The following is a 24,738-nucleotide window of genomic DNA, read 5'->3' as shown; positions in this document are numbered from 1 at the left end:
GAGAAAATCCAGGTTCCATTTTCAACTTTTCAATTGATTTACCTAATTTCACCTTGAGTACCTGTGCTGCATCTTGGTTTCTGTTGCCTATTTGTAATAAGACATTTAAATAATACTGACATTTATAGGAGGGAAAAAGCTACTTAGTGATAAACAGTTTAATCACTGTGATAATTTAACAGCTTTGTTCAAAAAGTTACTTGGTAATGTGGGTTGAAAAACACTACAAACAATTCTTCAACTGTCCATTAGGGTTTCTAAACACATTGCTTACACTGTTTACATTCCATTAACGTTTGTCAGACCCAGATTTACTCCCAATGGTTTTAACTATGTATGTCCAGACAATTGGAGAGCACACAGCAAAGTTGTAATGCTTTCTAGCAGCTTCCATGAATAAACCTCAATTAAAAAAAAAAAAAAAAAGATAAATTTACTCATTCTATCAACAATGGCAATATTACTAATCAGTTAAATGAGGACAGAAGGCTGTGATTTATGGCTCAGATATATAGCACAGGCCTCTAAGCTGGTAAATAAAGACAAAATCTGAAAAAGGATAGCTTGCAAATTTCTCTTAAATTACAAATTTCTTTTAAATTACATCTTTCTCTGAAAAATCTGGATTTGCATTGCTTTTTCCATTCATATGATACTTGAAATTACTGGAGGAAAATATTTTGAATAGACCTTGTCATCATCCAGGAGGGCAGAAGGCATACTGTTAGTTGATGGACAGTAATGATACATGGTGCATCAGAGGTAGGCTGAAGATTTTGGCAAGAAAGGTGTCAGATAACCCCTTATCTTAATCACTCCTGAATAGTTTCACTCCTGGGCATACACTAAGCCTATATCTAACTGCTAGGAAAAATCAGGGTCTCAAAGGTGCACAGAGGGTTTATTTTTGTAATTCTGAGGTCACTGTGATGAGCCATCAACTGATGACTCTTTCATAGAACAAAATCATTTAGGTTGGAAAAGACCTTCAAGATTATTGAGTCCAACAGTTAACCTAACACTGCCAAGTCCACCTCTAGAGTATGTCCCTAGGCACCATATCTACACATCTTCTGAATACCTCCAGCAATGGTGACTTGGTACCTGTGTGGTCAAGGAGGGCAGCTTGCATTTGGCACCGCTTTCTCACACAACTTGTCACAACTCAGTTACAATAGAGCAGGATTCCTAGAGTAAACTGTGGCTCCAGCCTTACAGATCTGAGAGTTGTTTTCCCCCTTAATATGTTTTACTCATCAGAACTTGTTCATTTTTTTTAAACACCAAATCCCTAGAAGCAACATCATTTATTAAGCTTATGTCAATGATCACTTTCTATGAATTTAATATATACTTCAGAATCTTAGCTTTCCGCCCATGCTGATTTATCTTAGGTTTGGGATGTACATATGTGAGTGTGTATCAGAGGGGAGAGATGAAGTGAGGGAGAACACAAAGCAAAGGAGAAACCTTTGAACACACAAAACAGTGTAAATCGGTGTGGAGCCATCTGCCTAGTTTGCAGTGTTTGAAAAATGAAGTGTCTGAACTGCGCCTGCTCATTATCATTGAGGGAAGTAGGTAATCTTTGGGATGCTCTTAAAATTTACTGTTAATTTTTTAATTGCTGAACATTTTTAGGTGTATTGAAGTACTTCTTGATGTACGTTAGATACATTGAACCTTTTCACAGTGGTTGACACTGGGTTCAACAGGCAGTCATTGCTATAAAATACTTCTGGTATAAAATGTAAGAAATTCTGATCCTTCCACTCACCTCAGTCCCTGGTGCTCACAAGTGGATGTTTCCTTATTTGTGCAGAAAGGCTCACAGTGTTTCTTAAATATCTATACTATAAAACACTTCCTGCTTTTCTTAGGAACAAAATGTACCATGAGGTCCCTTGTAGCTTTTGAAACTTCCAGACAGATGCAAAGCTAATGTATTCACGTAAGTTACTATCAGCCTTAAACCCCTGAAATGCTGTAGCGTTAGTATCTTGACCTTTATGTCAAGATGAATGAAAAACAATTTAACTCCTGACTCAGCAGGCCTTCCTGATTTTTGTTTGTGAGAAAATGTCTTTGCTTTTACTATAGGTGTAAGGGCAAAAATAAATTGGTTTTCCTGAAAGCCAAAACATCTCAATCTAAACAGTTGTCAGAATTTCTAGCCTTAGTGAACTATTTATTGATACTATTATTTGAAATTTATATTTTTTTATAATCTGATTGTTTGTCTAGTCCACAGCTATGTCTATTGTTGACAGGAAGGTACAAGAGGGATCGGCAAATTTGGAAGTTAACAGCATGTAAGGTTATATCAATTCTTTCGTTTTTGTTGCTTGTTCCCCACCTGTCTCCTTTTAACAGTTTGTTTTCCCTGTGAATCCAACAGGTTATAAGGAACTCCTGACCTTTCACAGTAACTGATTTGTTGAGCGTGTCCCTTTGACCATGTGGTAGGGCCATGTTTCTCCAAGTATAACTCAAGGAATTTAAGGGCACATGAACATACTAATCTTCACCAGTCACTGACAACAGTTTGCATCACAACTGTGAACACTTGCAAAAATCCTCTAGATTTTAAGGAGTAGCAATCCCTGGGTACTTCACTGATGCTAGAATGCTCTGTTTTGATTTATTATCTTGATTTTTTTCTTTTTTTAATCTATTATAGCTCAATAAAAATGCTTAGATCAGCAGTTGTAGAGAGTAAAGCCCTGAATTGATCCCGACAGTAATCTATAGTACAGCAAGCTTCTGCCAGTTTGCTGTTCAGTGAGAAAGCTGCATGTTTGGATGCCTCCTGCATGATATTGAGCAAGAATACTAGCAAACCTCAGAAAGTAACTATTGAATGTGAATATTATTACCATCCTTCTCAGTATTGAAACTTTGATGCATTCATTTCTGTAACCTATTGAGCAGTTTGAGTACTCACTGGAACGACAGGATTAGGCTCCACTGCCAAATATTGATCAGAGTGGGTCCATTAATTTGGTGTGGGTGGGCATCTGTCAGTACTACATGGTGTTCAATATTTGCTTTGTTGATCATAATTACAGTATAACAACATTCTTCTCCATAAAACTAGTTGAACACAGGAAGAAAAACCCCTCGAGCTGTCCAGTTTCAATTTTACGTTCACAAAGTACAACATGAAATTGTGTAGTTCATAATAATAATTCAAAAAGTTGTTGCTACTATTTCCTTTTATAGATTATTTTAAGGAATGTCTTGCATGACTATACAATTACACCCAGGAAAGCAGAAATCCAGGTATGTTCAATTCTTACTCAAAGCATGCATTATTTAGTATATGCTTTGCAAAAATAAGCAAGCTTATATTCTCGTTTATATTTGGATTTTCCAAAATTAGGAGAGCTTTCAAGAGCATCTCTGCTTTAAATTAATCACTTTTTAGGAATCAAAAGCAGAAGAGCAGTCTGAATGATAATTTTTTTATCAAATCTGTTTCTCAGTTCTATTCTTCACCTGTTATGTCTTTAAGCGATTTCATTTTAGATTTCTCTTGATTTGGTGTGCTTAGTATTTCTGATTTCATATCTGTTCTACAGTTTTCTCTTAGTATTTTAGACAGGATTTCTAGAATTACCCACTTGTAGATCTGTAAAGGCCTTGAACTTGTTTCTTTTGCTCTTTGGAGATGAAGAGGAATGTGAAAGAAGTATATTCTGTATATTTATTCTAACAGTAAACTAGATCTGATTTTAAATTACTAATTCATTATCTTTCCTAGTAATAAATATCCCTGTCAGTAACACCCTGTTAGACCAAAAAGCTTCATTTTATAAAACGGGAACCCTAGATTCACAAAGAACAGATGCAGAATACATTCACCATGGCTGATTTTCTGAAATACTTCTCTTAAAAAGTCAATGTGAGTATTGCAGTGCATCTGGCTCCTCATCTGATAAGGATAAATGCTTTCAAAGCTGTCTTTATTTCCGTTTATGCCACCAGCTCCCTTCTAAAAGAAAAATCAGGCTATTTAATGAGTTTAAGGTGCTAGTGGTTTGTAACAGTTTACTTTTAAGAAAAGATAATGTGTAACAAGTCCATGACAATCAGTTAATATGAAGAAGTCATGATCAGAGCAGTTTGAAAATATTGTAATCTTTTGAGTCTAGGTATTATGTAGGGATGAGAGTGCATTCATTTAGAAAAAAACAAATAAACATAAAGACCAGCGAAACTTAAAACCAGATATAAACAGCTCATTAGATTCATGAAGGTCAAAAGAAGTAATACATTTCCTCCTTATCCAGATCAGTCTATGCAGGTGGCTTCCCTGAATACTCTTGTGAGGTTTCAATGCTTGTGGCAACCGTTTTATGATCTGCCAGTATACAGAAAGCAAATGAATTTTGGCTCTACCTTAAATGTAAAGCAAGGATTGTAAATATTGAACCACTGTGATATGCCAAATTCCTATAATATAGGCTTAGTGTAGCTGATTCTGAAAAGGAAGCTAATGAAATAATTGACCTCATTTCCATTCCAGGCAATCTGACTTTAAATAGAAGCTTGCACTTTTATTCTACATAAATTGCCCAGAAGAGTAGTACCGTCTCCTTATGTCTTACATATTTATTTCCTTTAAAAAAACCCTAAATTAAGAAAGGTTCAAAAATAGACAATTTTTTAGGTTATTCAAATTTAGAAAGGCTAATGGTTTCCACTGGGCTTGAGAAACTTAAAGAGACAGGTAGTCAACTGGTAGATGAAATTCAGTGCTTTCAATGGAAAAGAAAATGGAAATTTGAAAGAAAAATATGTTATATAGATTTGTTCTAGAACTATATGAGCAACACAACTCCTATTAATCATTATAGCTAGTTCTGTGAAAATATTTTTTCATCATATAACATCACAGTCATTACATTATAGGTGTCTCTGTGTGTATATATATATTTACATATACATGGCTTTAGATATGAATGTGGAACTTAAATTTTGCTAAAGGTCAGATAGGTCTTTAAGCACTTCAGTGGTCTGTCCACATCTCCTGTGGCCCTTTAAAGTCATTTAATTCCACAAATTTTCCCACCAAAAGAAAGTCATTGAATGAAACATTTGGGTGAGTACTTTTTTTTTTTTTTTCCCTTGCCGGTAAGATTGTGCCCTAAAGGGAGTCAAAATTTAAAGGATTTTTTTAAAAATTTACAGAAAATGTTGCTACATCATTATTAGTTTTATTATTCTATATTTTTTATTATTTATTATTATTCTGTGTATTTTATTATTTTCATTGTTCTGTAACTTGTTTTGAGCACTTTGGTACAGTATTGCTGTTCAGGTTATAGAAGTAAATTAAATGCTTCTTTCTTATTTCTTTTAGTGCTCTCAAATGCTTCTTTACTATTTATTGTAACTTACTGGGCTTTCAAGGAGTATAATGGAATTTAAAGTTTATTGACATGATTCATTTAAGCTGTTTGCTCTTCTGTAACCTGGGGACTTTCTGTTGCTGAAAGCAGCAGAAATAAATTTATTACTTTGCAGAAATAAATGGCAATTTCTCTTCATTGTTATTCATAGGGTCATAACATACAAGATTAATATGTGCTCTGGTGGTTTATTCATAAAAATATTCACAAATCTTAAAAGTTTCATACTTTTTAACACACGCAATTTGTCCAAAAATTTCTACTAGACAACATGGTTGTTCTTTACTCATACTTCATCATTCATGTCTCTATTAAAACTTTACATTTGCCAATGAGGGAACATACACAGTATGTGCCAAAAGTGACTAGTCACTTCCTATGACTATATGAGAAGTTAAATTCTTCAATAACCGCATAAACTACTATTTTCCATCCACTAAAAAAACTCAGGATAAACATTTCCAAATTATTAATTAGTAGCTCAGTTCACATTGTGAATAATCCTATAAGAAAAAGAAAAGCTTTACGTGTATCGTATTGTTTAGTCCAATGAAATAATTAATCTGATTCTATTTAACATATCTCAAGAATAGTAGAAAGAGTGGGTGAGTGGCAGTATGCATTACAGCTGTTGAGTACAGTCGTGGGAACTGTAAGTCTTATGAAGCATCACTACTCAGTTTTTACGCTCTGAAGGACCTAACAGGTCTGATGGTTGTATGCATTTGCAGTATAAATGTATACCTCCAAAATTTTTTTCAGCATACCACCAGCTTCCCTTTTAGCTAACAAGATACAAGCGTGTCTCAAATGCCAAATGGCTTTTTGAAGATTTCATATTCATTTGCTCCAGCCACATTTCTGTCCAGCAAATGTAGCACTCTAACTGATTCTGCCTAACAGGATGAAATAGAGTTGTTTAAGCCATCTCCGTGTCATGTTACACAGAGTACTTGGCAATCTGTCATGGTATCTTTAAAAGTGGTGTCCTCTCTTCTGTTATATTATTATTTACGCATTTTTTCCTGATTATAATATTTTTCACTGGATATTAGAAGACCAAATGTATAGAGTAATTTTGCATATTTTATCAGCTGTTGCAAAGTATGTATTCAAAGAGATTATGGAAATAACCAAAAAGAACCAAGTTTGAGGCATGGGAACCTGGATGAATCTTATTACAGTTGTGTATATGCAGTCCTGACAAATTTTATTTTCTACTATGCTTTGTTTGCTTGTGAAACAGAAGCTTTAGTTTTTACAAGAGGAAAACATCATTCTTTGTCAGTAGATACTACTGCACGATGTCAGAAAGACAAATGCAAGCCCTTGAACATATGACTCCTGTCAACTGTGTCTTTAAGAATCCCCACTCATTCAGCCAGAGTAGCAGACATTTTTTGTCACTTACAAACTCCAGCAGAATATTACATGTCAGATAAGTTGTCAAGGAAATTTGCATTAATGCAGACTAAATACATTAAGAAGAAATAGATGTGCAAATAAGAAATCATTCTTAGAACTTATTGTATTACAGATGTTAGGCTTGATCATAGTGAGATTGCTTTTGAGCGTTGTGCTTACGTACTATTTTGGTTGCAAATAATAATTCATATCTCAATATGAAGTTACCTTACCTCAATTACAAACTGTCGTGGTTTGAGCCCAGCCGGTAACTCAGAACCACACAGCCGCTCGCTCACTCCCCCCCCCCCCCACCTTCTTCCTCTCCCCGCTCCCGGAGGGATGGGGAGGAGAATGGGAAGAATGTAACTCCCACGGGTTGAGATAAGAGCAGTCCCGCAACTAAGGTATAACACAGAACCACTACTGCTACCACCAATGATAATAACGATTAGTGAAATAACAAGGGGAGAGGATACAATTGCTCACCACCCGCCGACCGATACCCAGCCCGACCCGAGCAGTGATCTGGGCCTTCCGGGTAACTCCCCCCGGTTTATATACTGGGCATGACGTGCTGTGGTATGGAATACCCCTTTGGCTAGTTTGGGTCAGGTGTCCTGTCTCTGCTTCCTCCCGGCTTCCCCTCCTCCCTGGCAAAGCATGAGACTGAGAAAGTCCTTGGTTGGAATAAACATTACTTAGCAACAACTAAAAACATCGGTGTTATCAGCGTTGTTCCCAGGCTGAAAGTTAAAAAACACAGCACTGCACCAGCTACTAAGCAGGAGAAAAATGACTGCTATAGCTGAACCCAGGACAGTATCCACCCCTTATTCCATACCATTCACGTCATGCTCAGATCCCACATCTCTCAACACACCATCACCCCTGTCCCATATATACACATATATATACACCCACACCCACACACAGAGAAAGATATCGTTCCTTAGTCCATGGACCAATCCCTGTAAAATTGCTGAACTCATCCAGTCCATGATGTCAGGCTCTATCTCTTGTAATAGTCTTTCAGGGCAGGAGGGACGGTACATAGTGTTGGGTTGTTGCCTGCTGATGATACCGCCAAACTCATCTGGTCACTGCTGAGCTCGTCTGGTTTCCTCAAAATTCATTCTTTGTTGAGGTGATGATCGGAGGGAAGTCAGGGTCAATGGCTGGTGACCTGAAGATATCTAGCTGGTGGGCTATAAAAGTGTTATAGAGCAGGCAACAGCGTACAATTGAGTTCATTGGCTGTTTTCCCCCAAAATCAAATCCCCTTGAGGTACACATCGGACTTCCCCATCTTCCCGCATTACCCACCAAGTATATCCAGGTCCCTGAGCAAAAGCAACCCCACGAGTGGGTTTGCCTTTACCTGAAGCAGGAATAATCCAGACTGTCTTCCCCAACAAATTCTTTATGTGCACCACAGGAACTTTATCCCCCTCTACAGTACGTAAAAGTTCTGATTGGGCTGGGCCAGCCCTGTTGGCAGATCCCCTACTGTTGACCAACCAGGTGGCTTTTGGTAAATGTGTATCCCAGTGTTTGAAAGTCCCACCACCCATTGCTCTCAGTGTAGTTTTTAACAGCCCATTGTACCGTTCGATTTTCCCAGAGGCTGGTGCATGGTAGGGGATGTGGTATACCCACTCAATGCCATGCTCTTTGGCCCAAGTGTCTATGAGGTTGTTCCGGAAATGAGTCCCATTGTCTGACTCAATTCTCTCTGGGGTGCCGTGTCGCCACAAGACTTGTTCCTCAAGGCCCAGGATAGTGTTCCGGGCAGTGGCATGGGACACAGCGTATGTTTCCAGCCAGCCGGTGGTTGCTTCCACCATGGTAAGCACATAGCGCTTGCCCTGGCGGGTTGGTGGGAGTGTGATATAGTCAATCTGCCAGGCCTCCCCATATTTGTACTTCAGCCATCGTCCTCCATACCAGAGAGGCTTTAACCGCTTGGCTTGCTTAACTGCAGCACATGTTTCACATTCGTGAATAACCTGGGCAATAGTGTCCATCGTTAAGTCCACCCCTCGATCACGAGCCCATCTATATGTTGCATCTCTGCCTTGATGGCCTGAGGTGTCATGGGCCCACCGGGCTAAAAATAATTCACCCTTATGTTGCCAATCCAAGTCCATCTGAGCCACTTTAATCTTAGCAGCTTTATCCACTTGCTGGTTATTCTGGTGTTCCTCAGTGGCCCGACTCTTGGGTACATGAGCATCTACGTGGCGTACCTTCACCACCAGGTTCTGCACCCGAGCAGCGATATCTTGCCACAATGCAGCAGCCCGGATGGGTTTACTTCTGCGTTGCCAGTTGCTCTGCTTCCATTGCTGCAACCACCCCCACAGGGCATTTGCCACCATCCATGAGTCAGTATAGAGATAAAGTACTGGCCATTTTTCTCGTTCAGCAATGTCCAAGGCCAGCTGGATGGCTTTCACCTCTGCAAACTGACTCGATTCACCCTCTCCCTCAGCAGTTTCTGCAACTTGTCGCAGGGGACTCCACACAGCTGCCTTCCATCTCCGATGCTTTCCCACAATACGGCAGGACCCATCAGTAAACAAGGCATATTGCTTTTCACTCTCTGACAGTTCATTATATGGTGGGGCCTCTTCAGCACGCGTCACCTCCTCTTCTGGTGACATCCCAAAATCTTTGCCCTCTGGCCAGTCCATGATGACTTCTAGAATTCCTGGACGACTGGGATTTCCTATTCGAGCTCATTGTGTAATTAGTGCGGCCCACTTACTCCATGTAGCATCAGTTGCATGATGTGTAGAGGAGACCCTGCCTTTGAACATCCAGCCCAGCACAGGCAACCGGGGTGCCAGGAGGAGCTGCGCTTCAGTTCCAATCACTTCTGAGGCAGCTCGAACTCCTTCATAGGCTGCCAGTATCTCTTTTTCAGTGGGAGTGTAGCTGGCCTCGGATCCTTTATATCCCCGACTCCAAAAGCCAAGGGGTCGACCTCGAGTCTCCCCTGGAGCTTTCTGCCAGAGGCTCCAGGTAGGACCATTCTCCCCAGCTGCAGTATAGAGCACATTTTTCACATCTGGCCCGGCCCGGACTGGTCCAAGGGCTACTGCATGAACTATTTCTCGTTTAATTTGTTCAAAGGCTTGTTGTTGCTCAGGGCCCCATTTGAAATCATTCTTCTTCCGGGTCACGTGGTAGAGAGGGCTTACAATCAGACTGTAATTTGGGATGTGCATTCTCCAGAACCCCACAACACCTAAGAAAGCTTGTGTTTCTTTCTTGTTAGTTGGTGGAGACATTGCTGTTATCTTGTTGATCACGTCTGTGGCGATCTGGCGGCGTCCATCTTGCCATTTTATTCCCAAAAATTGAATCTCCTGTGCAGGTCCCTTGACCTTATTCCGTTTTATGGCAAAACCGGCCTTCAGCAGGATTTGGATTATTTTCCTCCCTTTCTCAAAAACTTCTTCCGCTGTATCACCCCACACGATGATGTCATCAATGTATTGCAGGTGTTCTGGAGCTTGCCCCTGTTCCAGTGCAGTCTGGATCAATCCATGGCAGATGGTAGGGCTGTGTTTCCACCCCTGGGGCAGTCGGTTCCAAGTGTACTGGACGCCCCTCCAAGTGAAAGCAAACTGTGGCCTGCATTCTGCTGCCAAAGGGATTGAGAAAAATGCATTGGCAATGTCAATTGTGGCATACCACTTGGCTGCCTTTGACTCCAGTTCATACTGAAGTTCTAACATGTCCGGTACGGCAGCACTCAATGGTGGTGTGACTTCGTTCAGGCCACGATAGTCTACTGTTAATCTCCACTCTCCATTAGACTTTTGCACTGGCCATATGGGGCTATTAAAGGGTGAGCAGGTCCTGCTGATCACTCCTTGGCTCTCCAGTCTGCGGATCAGCTTATGGATGGGAATCAAGGAGTCTCGGTTGGTGCGATATTGCCGCCGGTGCACTGTTGTGGTCGCAATTGGCACTTGTTGTTCTTCGACCTTCAGCAACCCCACAACAGAAGGATCCTCTGAGAGACCGGGTAAGGTGGACAGCTGCTTAATTTCCTCTGTCTCCAAGGCAGCGATACCAAAAGCCCATCTATACCCTTTTGGGTCTTTGAAATACCCTCTCCTGAGATAGTCTATGCCAAGGATGCATGGAGCCCCTGGACCAGTTACAATGGGGTGCTTTTGCCACTTCCTCCCAGTCAGGCTGATTTCAGCTTCCAGCATAGTTAACGCTTGGGATCCTCCTGTCACTCCAGAAATAGAAATGGGTTTCACCCCTTGATAGCTTGATGGCATCAGAGTACACTGTGCACCGGTATCTACTAGAGCCTTATACTTCTGTGGGACTGATGTGCCAGGCCATCTGATCCACACAGTCCAGTAAACCCGATTATCCCTCTCCTCCACCTGGCTGGAGGCAGGGCCCCTCTAATAGTGATCACAAAATTCTCCACTTCTGTCTTGTAGAAAGGGATTAGTATTCCTTATCACAGGAGCTGGAGTAAAATCAGCTCTTTCGCTCCATCTGGGAAACTGCTCGCCAGAGACTGGAGCAGCAGCTTTCCTGGGAGGATCATCCTTGACCATTGTTCTCCTCTTCAGTTCACGCACCCGTTGCTCCAGAGCTGAAGTAGGTTTTCCATCCCACTTTCTCATGTCTTCTCCATGATCCCGCAGGTAAAACCATAGGGTGGCCCGTGGCGTGTACCTCGTATATTTTCTTTCTCGAGCAGTAGGGCGCCTTCTGTTAATAGCTGAGACATGGGTTGGTACGCGTGGAGAGCTGGATAGATCGGATAAATCGTCTCTCAATTGTTTGAACTCCTGGGACAGTTTTTCCACAGCTGAAATGATGGAAGGGGTGAGATTGTCTTCGAACTCTCGGAGTTGACGAATCAGAAAATCCACTGTTGGTGATACTCCGTCATTCCAGGTCATTGATGCCAATGTGTGGGCATATGATGATGGCGCACTCCGTGTAAGTTTCCGCCACATGGGTCGTGTACATTCGACTTCATCTGGGTCTACGGATGTGTTCCTGGAATCCGGCCTACGATAGATCATCTCTATAATGGCTGATTCCCTCAGGGACTGGATGCCTTTCTCTATCGTGGTCCAGTTGGCTGAGCGATTCGTAATATCGTCTTTGTAGGGAAACCTTTCCTTCACAGCTGCCAGGAGCCGCCTCCAAAGACTGAGGGCTCGCTTCTCTCTTGCAATCGCTTTGTCAATTCCTCCTTCCTTAGCAAGTGATCCCAGCTGCTTGGCTTCCCTACCTTCTAGTTCGTGACCGTCGGCCCCATTGTCCCAGCACCGGAGCAACCAGGTGACAATGTGCTCCCCTGGAAGACGGGTGAAATCTTTTCGCATATTCCGTAGTTCGGTTGAGGTCCGGGGTCGAGAAGTGACCTCTTCTTCTTCTTCCTCTTCCTCTGACCCACGTAGTAGTAACTCTTGTTCAGGTGCTGTTGCATATAGTAATGGCACTGGGTCTTCATCTTTCTTCGCTTCGCGGGTTGCTCTTTGTGCCTTTCGTTTGCTTTTGCTTACAGGGGCAACAGACATTGTCACAAACTGGACATTTGGTTTAGCTGCAGTGTTTGTCACTGTGGTTGGAGTGGCTGCAGTGTCTGCCACTAGGATTGGAGTGGTTGCAATGTCTATTGCTGGGGTTGGTGCAGCTGTTGTGCTTGGGAGTTGAGTAACACCAACAGCTGCATTATCTGTTGCTGTCGGGGTTTGAGTAGCTACTGTGCTTGTCACTGGGGTTGGTGTAGCTGCAGTGCTTGGAGTAGCCATATTGTCTGTTGCTGTCGGGGTTTGAATAGCTACTGTGCATGTCACTGGGGTTGGTGTAGCTGTGGTGCTTGGAGTAGCTATATTGTCTGTTGCTGTCGGGGTTTGAGTAGCTACTGTGCTTGTCACTGGGGTTGGTGTGGCTGCGGTGCTTGGAGTAGCCACATTGTCTGTTGCTGTCGGGGTTTGAGTAGCTGTTGTGCTTGTCACTGGGGTTGATGTAGCTGCTGTACTTGGAGTAGCTGTGTTGACTGTTGTGGTCAGGGTGTGAGTAGCTGCTGTGCTTGTAGTTGGCATAGCTGCGTTGTCTGTTGCTTTGCCATCAGATCCAGAGACATTTTTTTCCCTTTGAAGGTGCTGGATAGTGTTGAGCAGGGCTCTGTAGGCATAGGCCAAGCCCCAGCACGTTGCCAAAATTTGTCCCTCTCTGGTATAACCAGGACGACAGCACACCTCGTTTAAGTGTTTTACTAGTTTTTCCGGATGTTGCACTTGTTCAGTGGTGAAGTTCCAAAGCACTGGAGGGGCCCACTGGCCTAGGTACTTGCCCATACTATCCCACACACCCTGCCACTCATAACTGTCCAGCCTCAGGGAAAATCTCCTGGTGGTCCTCCTATATCGTCGTCTAACCCTAGACCAGATTCGAACCTGATACTGCTGAATTTTTGACATTAAACGAAATAGGATGTTCCTACGACGGGATGGCCGTGGGTAAAACACACTCCGTATGTTTGCCAACATGCTGATCCCCAGCACAATCAGCAGGCAGGTTTCAAGGGTACTCAAAGGCCATCTAAAACCTTCAGAACTCTCAACTGCTGTTGCAAATAGGCTGGTGGGGGAATGGGGGGTGAAAGAGAATGCTTCCTTCGTAAGTTTACCCCCCGAGGAGAAAAAAAAAGATATGCAATTGCTAAAATATTTCATTATATACCTCCCAATGTATAGTGGTGATGGCCACGCTGGAAGCACAAACCAGACCAGTTTCATGATCAATGAGTCTATTGTATTACAAGTCATTACCATGAAGTACAGTGAAACAAGAACCTTAGCCCAGGCCCCCCAGCCGATAAACGCTAAAACAGCAAATAGTGGCTGTAAGTAAGGTACAACATGCTGAAACTCTGAGATCAAGCGCAACACGTCTGAGAGCCAAATAATCACCATTGTGACGAGTAGTAACAATGAATGCTTATCACAAATATGATTAAACACACTCTGGTCAGATCTGTCGTTATCTCAACCTTTCGTGCCCCACGTTGGGCACCAAAAAGAGCTGTCGTGGTTTGAGCCCAGCCGGTAACTCAGAACCGCACAGCCGCTCGCTCACTCCCCCCCCCCCCCCCCACCTTCTTCCTCCCCCCGCTCCTGGAGGGATGGGGAGGAGAATGGGAAGAATGTAACTCCCACGGGTTGAGATAAGAGCAGTCCTGCAACTAAGGTATAACACAGAACCACTACTGCTACCACCAATGATAATAACGATTAGTGAAATAACAAGGGGAGAGGATACAATTGCTCACCACCCGCCGACCGATACCCAGCCCGACCCGAGCAGTGATCTGGGCCTTCCGGGTAACTCCCCCCGGTTTATATACTGGGCATGACGTGCTGTGGTATGGAATACCCCTTTGGCTAGTTTGGGTCAGGTGTCCTGTCTCTGCTTCCTCCCGGCTTCCCCTCCTCCCTGGCAAAGCATGAGACTGAGAAAGTCCTTGGTTGGAATAAACATTACTTAGCAACAACTAAAAACATCGGTGTTATCAGCGTTGTTCCCAGGCTGAAAGTTAAAAAACACAGCACTGCACCAGCTACTAAGCAGGAGAAAAATGACTGCTATAGCTGAACCCAGGACACAAACAAAACATTCTGCTTCTATAAGTTTTCTTCTTAATAACCAAAACTAAAATAAATCAGAATATTTTGCTGTTTTGAACCCTTTTTTTCCTGTCTTATGAATGTCCATGAACAGTTCAGTTTAATTTTTTTTTTCCTTGAAGCTCTAATTTTGTGATTTTGCCAATAAACTACTATGTCAATCTTGTTTCAGTTTTGAATTATATTACAACAATTGCTGCTGGAAAAATATGCTGAGCAAGCAAATCTCTATTGCTTATGCACTTTCTGTTGTATTTTGTATGGCTGTTTAGTAATTCTGATTTCATATTGAAATTGTGGTATGGAATGTATGTACATTTAAACTAATTGATAATTACCTTGGTGAAGACCTAAGATTATATTTCATTGATCTAGTTAATTTATGAAACTTAGTTAATTTTAAATAATAAATTACACGTTTGTAACCCAACCAACACAGATGAAGAGAGCACACACTGACAAACTGGAATTCATAACACTGTTTAGGAATAAAAATATAAGCAAATCACTCAGATGATCAGAACAGTGTCTTAACCAATGCAAAATCTTTATGTACCCTAAGGCCTACGTATATAGAACACATAACTTTGAAAAAAAAAAAAAGTCACTAAAAGCTAATGGCGGCTTCAAATTCCAGTAAAACCCAGTTACAGATACATTTTTAAATCATGAAAATGTTTTTACTATATGACACCCTGACACTCATCTCACTTAGGCTTGTTTTGTTGGTCCACATTCATAAATTTCAGGGTCAGAGTAAAAGTTGGATTAATATGTGTAATAAAACTAATATAATTGAAGATTCATTCCCTTGATTTTCAGCTGCCTTACTTTAAAGAATTTCCCAGAAAGTTTTTAAACACAGTATTAAAGATAATTAACTGTGTTCTGGAATATTTCAGAGAAGAATATATTAGCTGAGAATTACTCCTTTGTCTCAGGAGTCTCTCAAAGACACACCTTTCATCCTGTACAAGTGCCACCTATGGTAATTAAGAAAAACTTGTGAAGCACGAATGAAACTACCCTGCAATACTAAGCTAAAACTGCTTCAGTAAGTACTTCAGATACTTCCTCCTAACAACACTTCTCCTCTGGACAAGTTAGGCTCTTAGACTTCTGCTCTTACAGTACAATTACGGAGCTGAATTATGGCTAACCCTCCATAAATGCATTTGTATGAAAGAACAAACAGCGATTGCATCCATGGAACCAACAGCTTTATTACGCATATAATTATGTTACTGATCAGCAGTTCGTTTGATCAAATGTCCTGTCTATTCCTGGTTGATCAGGAATTCCCAGCTGGTTTTTCTCCTTCATATGTTTTTTTGTATTTGCAACTTTTGAAGACAGAGGAATCCAAATAGTTTAGCATGTGCCTTTTAACTCCGTAATTCCAATTGCATATCTGGAGGCATGCGTTGTTCTGCATTAGCTATTGATCTCTGCCATTGGCTAATTCAGATACCTGATTTTGTATAATGTTTAACAATCCAAATAGTAACTTAATAAACACAAGAAGGAAAAAAAATTCATTCCTTGTTTCATCTGTGAACAAAGCCACCACTATTATTTCTGTATTTCACGTCTTTTTCTACTATATAATCTACAGAGTGCAGTTATATCTTAGAGCTTTATTGATATTTTTGTATTGTGATCTGAAAAAGTGTTACCCATTTAGCATCTTATCCCTAACAAAATAATTATTAGTCTATTTGAGGGTGGTCAAACACTGAAATAGGTTGCTTACAGAGGCTGTGGGGGTCTCCATATTTGGAGAAATTTTGTCAGGGCACGGTCCCAGACAGTAGAGTCCCAGGCTACTCTTAAGGTGTCCTTGCTTAAGCAGGGTGTTGAACTAAATGATCTGTAGGGTCCCTTCCCCAGCAATTCTGTTTAACTGGGTAATCTGAAGATGAGAATTTAAATTCATATCATACAGTCTCTTAACATAAAGAGTCAGATCTTACTTTTTTGTATAACAGATCTGCTTTAAAATGTAAGTAAAAAATTTTAAAAAGATCCAGCAATGACTTCGTAACCAAACTGAGTCTTTTTGATAAAGCTGTCATAGAACTGATTGTAATAAAATCTGTCACAGAGAAAGGCCGGGCTCATCTCTCCAGTCTGTGATAATAAGTGACGATGTGATCCATAGGTAGAAAATTCTATTTCACTTGTTATTTCTGCATTGGTTTTAACCTTGTGATTGCTACCAAAAAATGAACAAATGTACACGTCATGCTGATAGGCATAGGGGATTAATAAGAAATTGAAAGTCAGTAGAGTAAAAAGGATTTGAACATGAAAACTTAGTCAAAAATTGATTAGTACATGAGAATACCTGTAAGACATGCCATGAGCAAGACATTCAGGGACCCTATGTGTCTGTGGCCTTACTGCAAGCCACAGCTTAGTACTGCATTGTTATAACTGCATGGAAATAATGACATCTTCCATGCCCTGTAGCAATGAAGTTACAGTCTTTATAGACAAAAAATTAGATGAAGCTCACTAGTCTCAAGAGTGTTTGATCTGAGGTCACTCTTGAAGTTCTGTCTTATCTTCTACCTCCTTTATTGGTATATGAAAGCATGTAGCAGAGGATGTGCTTGTAAAAATGAACTGCATGTATATACAATTACATTGATTGGTTCCTTTAACCCATTTAGAAGTACATGTTTTTTACAGAAAATTTGGACTTACTTTCTATGAACACATTACCCGTTATCAACACACTGTAACACTGTCCAGGTATTCCGACATGGAAGAATTTGGGAGCTGCAGCCATGATCAGGAAACTATAGTTTTGAAACTTTGACTTGGATTTGTATGTATACCTCTTAAGACAGTTGGCTGGCATTGTGGTTGCACCATGAAAGAGATCAATGCAAGTAGCTGTGGCACAGGGGCCTTCCTTGTGTTCATTACATTCTTCAGTGCAGAGGTTCAAGGCCTCCTATCACTGGAGAGTAGGGACAGAGTAGATATAGTAGTTAGCCACTGATGGAGCTGGCCGAATGCTACAAGTGAGCACAGATTATCATCAAAACTGTGGCGCACTGAATTTATATGTTGCAATGCTACTGAAAAAAACCCCCTGTTCCTTCTGAAAGAACGCCTTTCCTCACTGGCCCCAAAGCCCATGCCTGCTTGTAAGCTGCTCAGCTTTGCCTATAGTACTTGCCTACACTTTGGTTCACAGTTGTAGTTTAGAATAACATCAGATACTGCTCTGGAAAACACATTGCCCTAATTCTTGTGGCAGCAGAGTGAACTGAGAAGCAGCTGGATGTTTGAGGAACACTTTCTGTGCTGCAGATCTCTGGTTTTTGTGAGGACAAACAAGTAAAGACTTATCCTGCTTTCATTACAAAGCAGAGGAAATCACTGGCATCAGATGTGTACTGGTACCACATGCGAATACAGATAAACAGGCTTAGAAAAACTAAGACATATGGAAAGATGGGAGTAAAAGTTACACAGAGAATACAATATATAACAGTACAAATGGCTAATGTAAAAGCAGCTCCAGGATGCAGCCAAAAGTCTCTTCACTTGGGACTGCACTCACCTCAGCTATTCATAGAATTCTAAAATAGTTTGGGTTGGAAGGGACCTTAAATAAAGATCACCTAGTTCTAACCCCCTGGCATGGGACATGCCCAGTTGCTGAAAATTGCCAGTGAGATGTGCTATATATGAAAAGCACTGTCCAATGAAAGTGCACAGTTTGGAGCAGTGCCCTTTAGCCCCACTGTCTTTCACAGAAGATAGATAGATACATGATTGTCCCTTTTCCACCCACAGAACCAAAAATTTCAAATAAAAATGGTTCCTAAGGAGTCAGAAAGAAGTAAAATCAAGATGATGAAAAGTAATCCCTTCTTATTCTGCAACTTGGCAAGTTACCTGAACTGCTTATTACCCAGCTTCTCTGAAAGTAAACTGTGAGATAAGAGTTCTCAGAGGTATATTATTAAAGCCCTTCAAACTCTCCAAACGAAAAGTCATCCATATTGTTCTCATGTATTTTATCTCATGATGTCAGTTCTCTCAATGACTATGTCCTTTATTAAAGTCATCCTCAAGGTAGGGGACCGGACTGCTGGTCTACCTTTGAAATGATTCCTCACTGTCACATATCCTTGTATTGGGCAGTCTCCAGTTCTCACCTTGCAATCTTCTGGCTGATTCTGACAGCTCTCAATTTCTCATTCCTTCAATGCTAGACCATTTACTTGAACCAGTTTTTTGAAAATGTGACCTTTTTGCAGACCTCTCATGTATTTCTTCCTTCTCCTCCAAGAAATCCAAGACAAATTGCTTCATTCTGAAGGTCGTCTTTCACTACCGCATCCCAGATCCTCCGCTTTTTAATCAGAGGGAGAGGGTGTGCTCTGCCTCCGCTGCCAGACTTGTTTACCAGTAAATATTCCAAAAAATACCACGAACCACCATTCTACTTTCTCCCAGATTGCCTTTTATGCACAGGAGGAATTTCTTGAATCAATTTCAGCTCTGAAACTCTTTACTATAATTCCAAACAGCTGCTGTTCTGTCCCCACTGTTAATGAGCTTTGTCTTCATACAACTGGGAGAAGGAAAGAAAGGGCCATACTGGCTAAAATTGTTTTAAATTGGTTTTCAGCATGCAAAATAAACCGGACAGCTCCTGGGTGAAACTGATTGTAGTTTCATTTCCCCCTCTGCAGACATTTAATCTATCTGGCTAGTGAGGATGAGACTCAAAGCAAGGGCAGAAGGTATTGACTTTCACACTTTTTAAAAAAATATTATTTTCTTCCCCACACCTTCCCCCCCTCAATTGACTGAGGCGGTTTAATTTGAATTATCATTCTTAAATAATTGTCCTAGTAGGGGCACTACATTTCAACCTCATGCCGTCTTTTGCAGATTTAGGCTAGAGAGGTGCAGCCTGACATTCTGAGCCTATACGAACTCTGAAAGATTGCTTTGATCAGGTTGTGGTTGTAATTTGAGTCAGTAAAATAGAATTCGTACTAATGGTGTTTAAGTCATGATGCATTGTGTAATCCACAGAGAAACTCATTTCAAAAGCGTTTAAAAGGAAAATAAAAGACAAAATAAAAACAGCTGTTCCACTGAGTCATTTTCTCAATGTGCAACTTAAAGCAAACCAGAGAAAAAGCCTCTCCCAGTTGTAAGTTGTTTGTGTTGGTATGATTATGGAGTAGGATAATGCTAGGAATGTGGGGAAAAACTACAGAAAACTCATCTCCACATTCCTTTTTATACCAGAAGTTTGGAAACAGAAAAAAAAAAAAAAAAGCCTTTGGAGTAAAAAAACCCAGAAAAATCTCAGTTTCTTAAGAGATACTGGTACCTATCTAAATTACAAATAGCAAGCCATGTATTGATAGTCCAATGTAATTTGCAAAGGTAAGAATGAGTCTAAGATGAAAAGAAGGGATTGAAACAAGATACTTCAGTTGAATACCTAAAAAAATCATGTCACATATGTGCATGTGTGCATATTTTCATGTGTTCAAGTATAATACAATCTCTGGAAAAGCGTGTAGTAAGATCTGGTAAAGGAAATGAAGGTAGCTGCACTACATGAAAATAAAGAAAAGGCACAATGTACAGCAGGCACTGCTTTTTCATCAGTAGAAAGTTAAATGAACAAGTGAACAACCTTTTTCATACTTAGAACAGCCTTCATCCCACCCAGCTTTCAGAGAGAAAATATAAACTAAGTTCTATCAAGATAAGCCTTGAATTCCAAACAAGGTTAACTTTTCTTCTTGGGGGGGGGAGGAGGTGGGAAGAATAGGACATTTAGTATGTTTCTCTTATGACTGTTGCAGGGATCAGAATTCAATTTTTGTAGCTCTGCAATCCAGAGATACTTATTTCCCATATTGTATGCCTTGAAAATGCAGAGCTCCAAGGAACACAAATATGTGATGTGCATGTGTTTTTCTTGTTTGCAGATATCTCAATAAGCTTGCTCTCGTTAGTTGTCACAGCCTGTGGTCTTGCTCTGTTTGGTGTCTCTCTGTTCGTATCCTGGAAGCTTTGTTGGATCCCTTGGCGAGAGCGTGGTCTGCCATTTGGGAACAAAGACAACAAACAAGAATCACTGAACTACACAGATACAGAGACCAATGACCATGACTACAGTGAGGATTATCTGGGACAGCCTACAGCCTATCCGGAGTCCTCCATGAAGATCAGCCACACCTCCCCTGATATTCCCTTAGATGCTCAGGCAGGAACGAAGGAGAACTGTGTACACAATGCGCGAATGCATCGTCAGGTCACTGAACCAACCTCTTCTGATCGGTCAGTAACTCCAATTTCTCTCTGGTATTAATGAATACAGATACAGTCAAAAGAGCACAGCTTGATTATCCGGTACACTGAATGTATAATTTTCTTGCCACATTCTTTTTAAAATAAAATTGCACAAAAGTTATTCTTTGAGGTGTGCAAACCTCTTAGGTTAAAGCGACAGGATCACAATACTATTCTACTCTTCTATCAACTACTATCTCATTTATGCCTCTCCCTCAGAAGCTGGACAAGACAGAGCACTGTGTGTCTCTTAAAGCACCAGAACAGCCTGGATTTAGCTTTTAAAGCATATTCATTTGCACTTAGCACTGTTGCTGAATACTCAGTAATATGTCCTCAAAAATTTTACAACAGCCAAAGGAGAAAAGTACGGCAAGCTAATGCAGCACTTGGAAGTTAGAAATAGGATTAAAAATCATAGATTTTAGCCACAATCATGGCTGTGGGGCGAAAAGTGACTGAACAAGAGTAAGTGGGGTCTTCAGGGCAACTGGAGAACCAGTGCAGGAGGGAAGAGGAAAGAGAAAGTGTAAGTGTGTGTACAGGGGCAGGTGATGAAAGGATTATGTTTCACACAGTAAGAAAAAGGATCAGCATGTGAAGCAACAGTAGACGTCTGAGTCAAAGCGGATGTACTTCAGCTGGAAAGATATAGCACTAGTTCTAATGCTTTTTACTAGCCTCCTTTCTGGCCATCTGGGAGTGCAAATTTAGCCAAGACTTGTGCCTGCTGGCACACCTGAAGATGGGAATGATGACAACAGCCAGTTCAATAATTGCCAGTTGTCCAAAACATGTCTCAGAAAGAATTTGGGAAGTCCTCAGTACATTTTTAATGTTATGCGGTAAAAGATCCAGGTGCCCTTCCTCCTTAGATTAGCAGAAGAATGGCTTGGGCTTATGTTGTTGTAGGAATCTATGGGGAGGTCAAAGCCATAATTACAGGTACCGAAGCACATACCCTACCACACACAAGATTGAATTCCAGTTAAGGACTAATAGCCCACAAGTACAGTACAGAGCTAGTGCTGCTGTTTTCAAACTGCTGGGAAATACGCATGTAAGACTCATAAACAACAGAAGATTCATATCTGACATCTAACACCAAGAGTTCTCTCATGTCTTTGGTACTGTGAAAGTATTGGGTCAGATACAGACTTCCTCTGCTACAACAGGGCAGCAATTCTGATATTTAATCAGATGACAAATGCAGCGTATTACCACAGCATAGTCATCTCACAAGAAGTAGCAGCAATCCCAATCTGTAAAAGAGCTTGCCTTAGCATCCTCAGTGCATGCACAATGTCTTCACTCCTGTCAATCTCTGCAGACCTTTCTTCTGGCAGCTGTTCCCAGTCTGGCTCTCTCCAGCAGGTTTTTATTACACTGGCTCTCTGTCCACACGGGCATGACTTGTCCAAGTCCCACCCCTACCCTGTATCATTTGCTGATACAGGCTTTGCTCTTTACTCCTCTCTTTCATTGCTTTTTACTTTTGACCAGGTCTTCTCCAAAAGACTCTTTCACTGAACAGGAGGGGCCCATCTTCCTTGCATTGCATCCTTTGTTCACCTTTGTCTCTGCTGCTTTCCTTCGTAACTGGGTGGTTGTGGCCTTCCTCTGTGGCCATAGAGACCAGGCACCAGCCGCACCACAATCCTTGCTAAGCGGTCTCTCCAGCCTTTTCTCCCTTCTTTTTATTTTTCCCACTACGGTGAGGAGCTTAAGATTTGAATAATAAAAATCTTTTTTTGTAACACGATAATATTTTATCCTGAAATGACTATTATATAGCTGTAAAATTATGTACTTATTATACAACAAGAAAAAAATAGGTTAGTATATAAGAGGCTGTTCCTGTTTTAAGCATGCATAAACACATATTCACAAGGAATGAATGAACAATGACAGCGGAGGAACTATTGCTGATTATATTCAACATAAATAGCTTCGGACTAATCCTGTGCTAGCATTTTCCACATGCTCTTTCTATGTACAATCACAGCTTGTGGTACTCCAAGGCACTGGATGTTTGATGCATATGAATAGGAAAAAAAGTGGAATCCAGCTCATATAAGATTAGGATTTTACCTAATCCAGCTTTCACATCCCACTACCCTGATAGGGTTTGCAAATTTGATTTCTGTTACTATCTCATGAAGCGGAAATTTCAATCACAGTAACTGAGTGACTCCAGGTAATAAATTTCACTGGACCGAAGCTAAAAGCAACTTTCTCTTCTCAGAGTAATGAAACTAAAGGAGCTTTTCGGCCAAAGTACCACAGAGCTTATTACATCAGGTATGAGAGAAAAACCAAAACTATTGTTGAGGAGGTCAACAAACCATTTCAGACCAGAACTTGTAAATGAAGTAGTCATAGTAATTAAGTAACTAAGTAACTAAAATGCAGAGACGTCAGGAAGTACCCTTCTTTGTCCAGCTTTGCCTTAGAACCAGAAATCAGCGAGCTCAGCTGGCAAAATAGGCCATATCCTACTCCCATTTACATAATGTAACTCATTTCATTGGCAATAATCCAAAGAATTTAGTTGAAAATGGTATGTGATAAGAACATCTACAGTTCTTATATCACATTATACTTGCCAGTAAGGCAGATCCTTTGGATTTGCAATGGCTGTGAATTTGCCTTTGTCACTTTCTTCAGCCAGGTTTGGAGAGTACATACCACTAGCCTGAGACAGAGGAACAGAAAATTATACGATATGAGCAGTCTAATGCTGAAGGTGAGCTCTCACAACTGTTGGGTATCATGCTTTATCACTTTATGCAAGTAAAAATCTGACCCCGTCATACATTACAAAAATATGTCAAATGAGAACAGTATCTTTAGTGTGTGTGCAGAGATTCTCATCATATTCAACACAATCTGTTTCAATTCTTTCATTTCCACTTTAGGCATAATTCAATCCGAAGACAGCTCAACCTCTCCAACCCTGACTTCAACATCCAGCAGGTTCAGAAACAGGAGCAACTGACGGGGATTGGCCGCATTAAGCCAGAGCTCTATAAACAAAGATCAGTGGACACAGACGATGGCCGGAGGAGTAATAGCAAGGCATGTGGAAAACTGAACTTTATTCTGAAATATGATTGTGATTTAGAGCAGTTAATAGTGAAGATACACAAGGCCATCAACCTGCCAGCAAAAGACTTCTCTGGAACTTCAGATCCATATGTGAAGATATATCTGCTTCCTGATAGGAAAACAAAACACCAGACTAAAGTGCACAGAAAGACCCTAAATCCAGTATTTGATGAAGTTTTTTTATTTGCTGTCCCATACAATGATCTGAACGCAAGGAAGCTCCATTTCTCTGTGTATGACTTTGACAGATTCTCCAGGCATGACTTGATTGGCCAAGTGGTAGTGGATAATTTTTTAGATTTGGCAGATTTTCCCAGGGAATGTAATATTTGGAAGGATATTGAATATGTCACCAATGTAAGTATTACCGTTTTCTTTTTTGAAATTTTTTGTTTCTGATTTTATTTCCTTAATCTGATCGTAACTGAAATTGTCTGATAAATTTGTGAAGGAAACTACTCTATTCTCTCTCTTTCTGAAGCTTTGACCTTAATCCAAGGAAATTGATGGTACATTTTCAGTCCTCATTTCTCATTCTTTGGATATATTAAAGAATGTCTTATGTAGGAGATAGTGGGTTTAGTCATTGCCCTGCTGATGGGGTAGAAAAGCTCTAGAATGTTTTTCTCTTAATCTTACTTAATCTGAAATTTACTTAAGGAAATACTGCTTCTCTTATTTTGCCTGTATTTCTGTGTTTTACATGATTCACCACATAAATTACAGCATACTAATCAGCCAGAAGTGCAGATTCAAGATTTCTTATGTGATGCTCTTCAGTC

The 24,738-nt window shown here is 40.7% G+C and overlaps 1 protein-coding gene across 4 annotated transcripts in view; it reads left to right on the top strand.

Moving 5' to 3' along the window:
• SYT9 (synaptotagmin 9) overlaps window positions 1–24,738 on the top strand; it is a 76,342-nt gene that overhangs the window by 18,168 nt on the left and 33,436 nt on the right. For all 4 annotated transcript variants that reach the window (XR_003991167.1, XM_030484377.1, XM_030484376.1 and 1 more), the window contains exons 2-3: window positions 20,485–20,836; window positions 23,767–24,313. Coding sequence is in view for 3 of the 4 variants with exons in the window: in XM_030484377.1 (XP_030340237.1) it covers window positions 20,485–20,836; window positions 23,767–24,313 (899 nt within the window). In the remaining variant the exon portion in view is untranslated. The remainder of the gene's footprint in view (window positions 1–20,484; window positions 20,837–23,766; window positions 24,314–24,738) is intronic.

The sequence above is a fragment of the Strigops habroptila genome, chromosome 4, assembly GCF_004027225.2.
Source record: "Strigops habroptila isolate Jane chromosome 4, bStrHab1.2.pri, whole genome shotgun sequence".
In the NCBI taxonomy this organism is placed as follows: Eukaryota; Metazoa; Chordata; class Aves; order Psittaciformes; family Psittacidae; genus Strigops; species Strigops habroptila.
The sequence above is the reverse complement of the archived record's forward strand: the minus strand, read 5'-3'. Positions and strand labels throughout refer to the sequence as shown.